This window comes from Mycosarcoma maydis, chromosome 12, assembly GCF_000328475.2.
Source record: "Mycosarcoma maydis chromosome 12, whole genome shotgun sequence".
In the NCBI taxonomy this organism is placed as follows: domain Eukaryota; kingdom Fungi; phylum Basidiomycota; class Ustilaginomycetes; order Ustilaginales; genus Mycosarcoma; species Mycosarcoma maydis.
In genome coordinates this window covers 119,642-127,999 of record NC_026489.1, presented here as the reverse complement: position 1 = coordinate 127,999, position 8,358 = coordinate 119,642, and the positions used below count along the sequence as shown (strand labels likewise).

General features: G+C 55.0%; 3 protein-coding genes across 3 annotated transcripts; 1 reads left to right on the top strand and 2 right to left on the bottom strand.

Annotated features, from left to right (window-relative positions):
• Positions 1-2,808: 2,808 nt before the first annotated feature.
• Positions 2,809-5,196, top strand: UMAG_04136 (uncharacterized protein; the record flags this gene model as incomplete). The annotated part of the gene is made up of 1 exon (XM_011392331.1): positions 2,809-5,196. The coding sequence occupies one exon, from the start codon at positions 2,809-2,811 to the stop codon at positions 5,194-5,196; it is 2,388 nt and encodes a 795-aa protein (XP_011390633.1).
• Positions 5,197-5,686: 490 nt separating this feature from the next.
• UMAG_04135 (uncharacterized protein) lies at positions 5,687-6,292 on the bottom strand (the record flags this gene model as incomplete). The annotated part of the gene is made up of 1 exon (XM_011392330.1): positions 5,687-6,292. The coding sequence occupies one exon, from the start codon at positions 6,290-6,292 to the stop codon at positions 5,687-5,689; it is 606 nt and encodes a 201-aa protein (XP_011390632.1).
• A 204-nt stretch (positions 6,293-6,496) lies between these two features.
• On the bottom strand, positions 6,497-7,681 carry UMAG_04134 (putative methionine synthase, vitamin-b12 independent; the record flags this gene model as incomplete). The annotated part of the gene is made up of 1 exon (XM_011392329.1): positions 6,497-7,681. One exon carries the CDS (start codon positions 7,679-7,681, stop codon positions 6,497-6,499), a length of 1,185 nt encoding a protein of 394 aa, XP_011390631.1.
• Positions 7,682-8,358: the final 677 nt, after the last annotated feature.

The following is an 8,358-nucleotide window of genomic DNA, read 5'->3' as shown; positions in this document are numbered from 1 at the left end:
CATGAAGACGATCGTTCGTCCGTGGTTCCCGCTCCAGGACCACGTGGGTCGGCGGAAGTAGCGCAGAGAAAAGAAGGTTTTGAGGATGCCATCGCTTTGTGCCACAAGATCGGATCGCTTGTCCGTCGTTGAGCAGCGGCGGCGCGGAACAACGCAGGATAGAATGCGAAGAGTCGATAGAATCTGCTTGGCAAAGCGCACCAAGAAACTTGACCCTCGGTAGATGGTGTGAAGATGGCCAACTTTTTCGGAATTCGGCGAGTCTCTAAATCGTAGTTGCAGATCGGGGATCCCGATGTAGAAAGTCGTGTACCACAAATTCGTGCGAAACCAAGCCCTAGCTGAGGTCCAAACCCTTCCAAACCCTGGACCCTCGCAGCGACTCGCGACTATGCTAGTTACAGTATCGCTAGGCGTACCTGCAACCAACACGACGACGTGCTTTCTCGAAGCATTCACGATTCTGTATCTTTGTGCGTCGAGGCATTCATGATTGCCACGTTCCTCGGTAGCCTGATTCAGCGGCGGACCTGATTCTGATTTGGCCGCCAGCGCAACAAGCAAAGTGGTCTCGGACCTGACTCTGATTTGCGATGAATTCACGACTGCGCACCAGGAATGTGACGGCAGCTTTGTTGAAACGCCCGCGCCGTCGAATCACAAATGTAAAACCAAGTGTTCTGGCAGCGAGTCAGATGGGAGCAATGTGAGTACATGTGTGCCGTAAGGAGGTGTCAACGAAAAGTGACAGTTCGGATTAAGTTAGGTCAAGGGCAACAAGATCTGTGCTGCAGAAACCACTATAAATCTGAATCACAAATCATGAATCACGAGAGATTCACGATTGAATTTCGAGATTCATGTACTGTACTGTACTGTACAGCACAGTACTAACTATACACGATACAGATTGAAATGTGGTTTTCCGACCAGCCGACGGGACAGCATAACTAGGATCCAAGATTCGTTCGATTTTGCACACAAACACACACAGTGACTTTGCTGCATGTACATGCACTTGACACCACACACGACAGCAACCAGCGTTGTTCCAAGCAAACACGATTGATCATCGAGAATCGCAAGTCAAGAGTGATGGGTTGTTAGTGGCGCCGGTCTCTACCGCAGTCGTGAGTAGATGCAGCAAGCAGAATTGAGAAGAGCGCAAACGCTAATGCCGCGCACTACACTGTGCGCAATGCGAAGAGATGATCCTATCCACGTTCCCTGCCCATGGTGACAGATGGGCTAGCAAATCGTTGTCTGAGCCAAGTCGAAGGATGACGATCATCCGTACATTCATCCTCCTACCCTCCTCAGGCTTGTGCGGGACGAGAAAAGAAAAGAGGAGAAAAAACTCGCGAGTCGACAAACAGATCGATTTTGAAGGATGAATTCACGATATTCAAGCTTCACGCTGGGATGAAATTCCTAATTCACGATTTGGACCCTGACAAACCTCTCTTTTTCTTTTTCTTTCTCTCTCTCTCTCTTTCCAAAAGTCGGCGCGCAATCGTAAATGTGATTGTACACTGCCTCATTTCATTTCTTTTAGTGTGCGCGCCAAGCGCAGCGCGACTCGCCAAAGGCTGAGCGACATCAGCATAGCCTCCCATGACGTTGAAGAAGCTGTACGGCAGTGACAAGTGTAAGTATAGCTGGGTGGGGCCTTGCCGATTGAGAGACCTGATACGAGAATCACGAATACTCGCGACGGCGGCTCTTACTTCTGTGGGCACTGTAACAGGTCACGCCAATCGTGAGGTGAATGGATGAAATGGTGGGCTGACCTGAATTATTGAGTGATTCGCACCTGTCTACTGTGTGACTGACTGTATTGTACTGTGCTGTAGTGTAGTGTACTTACTGTAACTCCGTCCGATTCGTGACTTTTTGTTCTCTGTACAAATCGAAAATCGCTCGTTTCAAATCGTGGATTGGTTCAAATCACGAATCTGAGCGAGATTCGCGATTCACATTAGATCACGGTCGGTGTTGCTTTTGTTTGCACACGCTTGTACCCTCGACCCTTGACCCTTGCGCTTGCGCTTGCGTTTGCGTTTGCATTGTATTCGTGATTGCTCAGTTCGGCTTTTCCTTTTCTGCCGTCAGCTGCTGCTGCTGTCGTTGCTGTTGCTGTTGCTGCTCCAACAACAAAAAATGGCACTTGAAATAATTTGCGCTTCCGCTCTGTCACGGCCAAGCAAAATAGGAACAGGCGTGAGCTTGCTTGGAGAGTAGCAGCTGACAGAGCCACAATTTCCAAGTCTGCGCGCTGCTGCCTCGTGAGTGGGTTCTGCCTGCCACTCGTGACTCTTGTATAGTCAAGTATTCACGATTGTCACCCTTGCTCGCCGCCCTCCCCCCCGCCTTGCCCCCTCTCCGTCCAGCTTCGGACTTGTCTCCGTATAGTCGCCCTCGGTCCCATCATTATCACTATCATCATCTTTCTCTGTGGCACACACGACTCCAGCGTTGGCCTCTCCATCCATCCGCTTGCCACCGAGATTCTCCATCTCGAAACGCACCTCTCCCAAGCACACTCCTGCCCGCTCAGTTGGTGCGTACCAACCTGACCAAATCTCGACATTGGCCTTCTTCACGAACTGCGTATACCCTTTCGAATCACGGATATAACAGCCACAAGCTCAGCTACCCCTTAGTATTGCTTTTCAACGCTGCGCCGTCGATACCTCTTATATACAACGCACAAACTCACCGATTCGATCCTCCACCCTCGCCTCCTCCACTCGTCTACTCCTTGCCACCCCAGCCAATCAAACTCAACCCTTTTATACATCAGCGATCATGGCTGACAACATCACGCTTACCGAAGATGCCACATTAGAAGGCGGCAACCCCCCTAAGGAGCCCGGCGATACTCCCACGCCCTCTGCTGCTGCTGCTGCTGCTCCTCCTCCTCCTCCTCCCACAGCATCCAAACCCAACGGCGCTCCTGCTGCTCCTGCTGCCGCTTCCAACACTAAGCCATCTACAATTCTCGCCAACTGCGAACCCAAACCTCTCATGGCCACCCCCTATTCCGATCGCATCCAGGCCGCCATCCGCGAGGGAAGCGTTCGCGTCCCCACCGAAGAGCGCGAGATCCGCGCTCGCGAACTCCTCGTCTTTTCCGATAGCGAGACCGAGTCCAATCTCTCTCGTCCTCCATCCCCCGACCGCGATCGCTACCCCAAGCACCGCCTCAGTGGTCTTCAGAGCAAGGACCAGACCATTGTCAAGCATGGCCTCGAAGCAGAGGGCCCCGATGGTCTCGCTGCTCGTCTCGAGCTCACACGTGAAAACAGTCCCTACGACATTCGTGCCCAGCTCGCCTCGCCCAGCTTTGCCCAGGTCGGCGGCCAGCTCGATGGCTCGGCTGCTAGCACCAACCCACCCTCGCTCGTTTCCTCCAGACGTCCATCTGCGGGTACATCAGCGCAGGCCAATGCTACTGCCGCTGCCGCCGCCGCCACTACTGCTGCTTTGCGTCCCTCATCGCCGCCTCCCCGCGCCATGTCACCCAGCAAGGCACCCGCCTCCACCAAGCTCAGCCACAACACGCTCTCCGGTCCTACCAACGCCACTTTTGCCTCTTCCCCACGCCCTCAACCTCACGCAGAGCCCACGCGCCTTCCGTCCAACAGCGGCGGCGAGAACAAGGAAAAGCCCAAGGAGAAAGAGTCCAAGGGCATGTTCCGCCGCATGCTCTCCGGTGCCGGTGGCGGTCACTCCGACAAGGACAAGGACAAGGCCAACGCCGAGGCTGCTGTCGCCAGCAGCCCCAGCCGCGAACGCCTATCGCCTCGCACTGCAGCGAGCCAGCAGGCCAGCGGCCACGTGTCGCCCATGCGATCACCTTCGCTCAGCAGAGGCTCCACGCCTCCCCTGAGCCCTCGCAACGAGGTGGATGAGGCTGCGCTCGCTTCCGGATTCCAGGCCATGAACGTGACAAGTCCACCTGGCAGCCAGCCTCCCAGCCGCAACGTCTCCATCAAGCGCAAGGACGGCAAATCCGAGTCCAGTTCCAAGGACGCTGGTGCCACCGAAGGCAGCCGTCTCACCGTAGCAGCGCTGCGCGACTGGGATGCCAAAGCTAAGCCCGACAAGTCGAGCAAGAAATCGGACAAGGGCAAGGATGGTGATGCCAAGTCCACCGCTAGCTCGACGCTACGCGACATGATCATGGGCAGTGCTCCCAAACTCTCGCGCCGTGGCTCCAGCGCCAGCCACGGCAACAAGTCGGACGGAGGCAGCAAGAAGGGCGGTAGCACAGCGGGAGGCGAGACCGCCAGTCTGCTCAAGAAGTACGGTGTCTGCGAAAAAGCTGCGATCGGCAAAGGTGCCACCGCCGTAGTGCGTCTGGCGCACAAGTGGGATCGATCCACCGAAAAGCTGTACGCCGTTAAAGAGTTCCGAAAGCGTCGCAAGAACGAGACGGAAAAGGAGTACGTCAAGAAACTCACTTCTGAATTTTGTATCTCTTCGACGCTCCACCACATCAACATTGTCGAGACGGTCGATCTGGTGCAAGACGAAAACCGACACTGGTGCGAGGTCATGGAGTACTGTCCTGGTGGCGATCTGTATGCTGCCATCAAGCGCGGCGGCATGTCGCAGGCCGAGGTCGAATGTTCGTTCAAGCAGATCCTCAACGGCATCTTTTACTTGCATTCGATGGGTGTAGCGCATCGCGATATCAAACCCGAGAATCTGCTGCTCGACGGACACGGTCACATCAAGATCACTGATTTCGGCGTGTCGGACGTGTTCCGAATGTGCTGGGAAAAGTCTACGCACTACTCCAAGGGACTCTGCGGCTCGGAGCCGTATATTGCACCCGAGCAGTTCGAGAAGAAGGAGTACGACGCGCGACTGGTGGATGTTTGGGCGGCGGCAGTGGTGTTCTACTGCATGCAGTTCCAGGAACTTCCCTGGCGCGTGGCCAAGATGTCGGACCCGACATTCAAGGAGTACGTGCAGTCGTATCTTAGCAGCCCAGCTCCTTCGCCGCTGTCGAATCTGAGTCCTAGAGACTGCCGGCCGCTGCTCAAGAAGATGCTTTGTCCGGATCCCAAAGGCAGGTGGACCATGGATGAGGTGCTCAAGGATCCGTGGTTGATGTCCGTGCCCATATGCGAAGAGGGAAAGCAGAACGATCATACCCACTCGAGCGCGCCCACCAATTCGTCGTAGCTCGGCGTTTGTTCTTTTATCGCTATGCTTGTCTCTCACTCAGTGCTTGCACGTTGTTTCCCGATCACGGTGGCTCAATCACGAATGCATGTTTCTAGCTCTCGGTTGACGTTTGTGCACGAGGGTGGTCAATTACGTATTGGTGATTAAGATGCGCAGATGGCAAAGCGCTCAGTATGTGGATTCGTGATCCACATTGACGATTGGAATTCATGATTCGGTTCAGGTGAGAGGGACAAGTGTAGCGAGCGAGTGATGGTGGCTGAGGACGAAGCGTCGGCATGTCTCGAGGCGCGCAAGAGTGGGAGACTGCGCAAGGCGAGATGAGCAATGTGGACGAACGATGGCGTTTGCGCGCATGTTTGATGACTCGAGAACACGGTTGAGAGCCAAAGTGCAACACGAGACGTGAATGACGGGCAGATAGCGTTGATGGATATCGATGCGTGAGACGACTTTGATAAAATGCGTGCTGCGTTGGATCGCTCGATTATGCTCGTACTCTCGTCACGCTCGCGTCGGTGGCTGCGCACATGCTGCCGATACAAGCAAGCACGTCAAACGCGAATGTGGACAAAGTTGCAACTGCCATGCTGGCTGCTATGGAGAAACGACCAGATCTATTCAGCGTCGACCGTGGCGAAAGACGTCTGCAACAGCTTGTGCTCGTCGGTGAATGTGCTTGACGTGCTGTGCCAGGACACGAACCGACTGGCGCGCACAGCTCGTCAACCCAAACGCAAACGGTACAACCTGGGAATCCAAGCAACACACGATGCTCGTGATTTGCAAGCAGAGGATTCGATACTCGCAGTGCGACGAAATGCCAAAGCCGCGCTAGAACCGTGCGACGAACAACGTCCGAGGTCTTGAAGCTCTTATTCTCCAAGCATTCCACAAAGGCAGCCAAAACCTCGGCACCACCCACGTCGGCTTTCAGCACAGCTACAGCGCAGCCGAAACGATGAGCCCGACAATGCCCGTACAAGCTCCATGTTCGGTTGCTCGCCTTCACAGATGCTGCATGCTGGCGCGCTTTGATTTGGCTTCGTTGCAACACGATCTGTCGATCTTGCACGAATCGTGCTTCGCTCATCTTGTATCGTATTTTGTCAGTGTCCAGCCGCCCAGTCTCGTTCTGTCACGCTCACAAGTACAACGAGAACGATACGCAGATCCAATTCACGTCCAAAGGAAGCGAGCTTCGGAGCTGACAGTCAAGGGCACGTGGTTGGTTGCAAGAACGCTGCCCACTCGGACATTTGAAAGTTGTGTTCGGGTTACGAGGAAAGAGGCGCAACTAGACAGTGTCTTGCCAGACGTGCTCGGCGACGTCTCTGCACAAAGCGAGTTTGTCAAACTGGGTCTGTGGAGTGATTTCGTTTCCGTGGACGGTGGAGCTGAAACCGCACTGCGGGCTGATAGCCAGCTGGTTGAGGCCACCTTTGGCGTGTTTGGCGGCGTCGTTGAGTTTGTGTATGAGCAGCTGTTTGTCTTCCAGAGTGGCGAATTTCGAGCTGACGAGACCGAGGACGACGAGTTTGTTTTCGGGGAGGTGGGTGAGAGCGGAAAAGTCTTTTCCGGAGCGCTCATCTTCCCATTCGAGGAAGAAGGCGTTCACGTTGAGCTCGTTGAATAGCACTGAAGCGATAGGGTTGTAGCCTTGGTCGCTGCCTTGCGCGAAGAACTGGCTGCGGAAGTTGCCCTTGCACAGGTGGATCGCGGCGACCATGTCGGTGGGTTTCGTCGCGAGCGACGCGTTGATCAGACGCGCATAGTCGTGTGGAAGCGTCGAGAGGTCTTCGCCGCGTGCTTCGGCCTGCGCGCGCATTGTGGCGTCCGTCAGATACGCCAAATTGGTATCGTCCAGTTGGATGTACCTGCAACCAGCAGCGTAGAGCGCGTCGATCTCGCTCCTGTACACCGCGGCTAGATCGGCGAAGAACTCGTCCAAATCCGGATACGCTTGCGTACTGATCGCCGCCCTGCCACCACGGAAGTGACACATGGTCGGCGAAGGAATCGTGATCTTGATCCGCTTGACCGCGTCTTGCGGGACGAGACTCTTGAGATACTTGAAATTGTCCACCTCGATATTGTGCGTGTGCTTCAGCTTGCCCGTAACGCTGAGCGTGGGCGGTGCACGGCCGTCCTTCTGCTCGAGCGTGTTCTTGCTGATACTGATTCCAGAGATGTGTTTGAGGAAATCCAGATGAAAGTACTCGCGACGAAACTCGCCGTCGGTGATCTCCTGTACGTTGTTCGAGAGTAACTGCGAGACGTGCGCGGCGATCTCGCGATCTTCCAGCTGTCGCAGAGATGCAGCGTCGATCTTGCCTGCTGCAAAATCGGCGCGTGCAGCGTGGATGCTAGCTGGACGCAGGAATGACCCCACGTGCGCATGTCGGAAAGGTGGGTTGACCACCAGCGATGAAGGAGCATCACCGGTGGGTAGCGCCGCGGACGAGCTCAAAGAAGAAGACATGTCTGCGAATAGTGGACGATATCGTGGAGCAAAGCGAACAACTACAGCGAAACGTTGCTCTTCCACCAACAACTCACATCACACAACACTCTAGCATACACCGCTGTCTGTGACACTGTGACACACGACACTCGAGCACGAATCCTCATGTATCGCATCTAACTTGACCACGCGCTATTCAACACCCCATATGGCGAGCGTGCACCGGAACAGACGGCAAATTTGGCCGTAACTCGCACGACATGGCGAGGCCCGATCTCTCCGCAACAATCATGAATCCGCCCGATCACAAATCCGCCCGATGAAATTGTGTGCCATCGCAAGCCATTTGAGATCTCAGCCTGTGCACGGTGCGCGGTGTGTGGCGAAATCTGTTGGCAAAGAGATTGCCGGTCGATTCTGCTGCACGCTGGCTCTCCGGCTTGCGTGTGCACTGACAACTGTGCTGCGACCACGCGCCAAACCATGTCGAATTGTGCAATATTGAATCACAAATCGTGAATCATATCGTGAATCGTGAATCGTGAATCGTGAATGTGCACCTCGGTAATCTCTCCGGCTGCTGTCGCTGCCGTCCCGCCTTATCAGCGCACCCTCCAAGGGATCTTCCGCTCCCCCGCTTCTTCGTGGTCACTCTCATGAGTCGCTCCCGGCTGATGCGAGTAACCGAGGAAAGT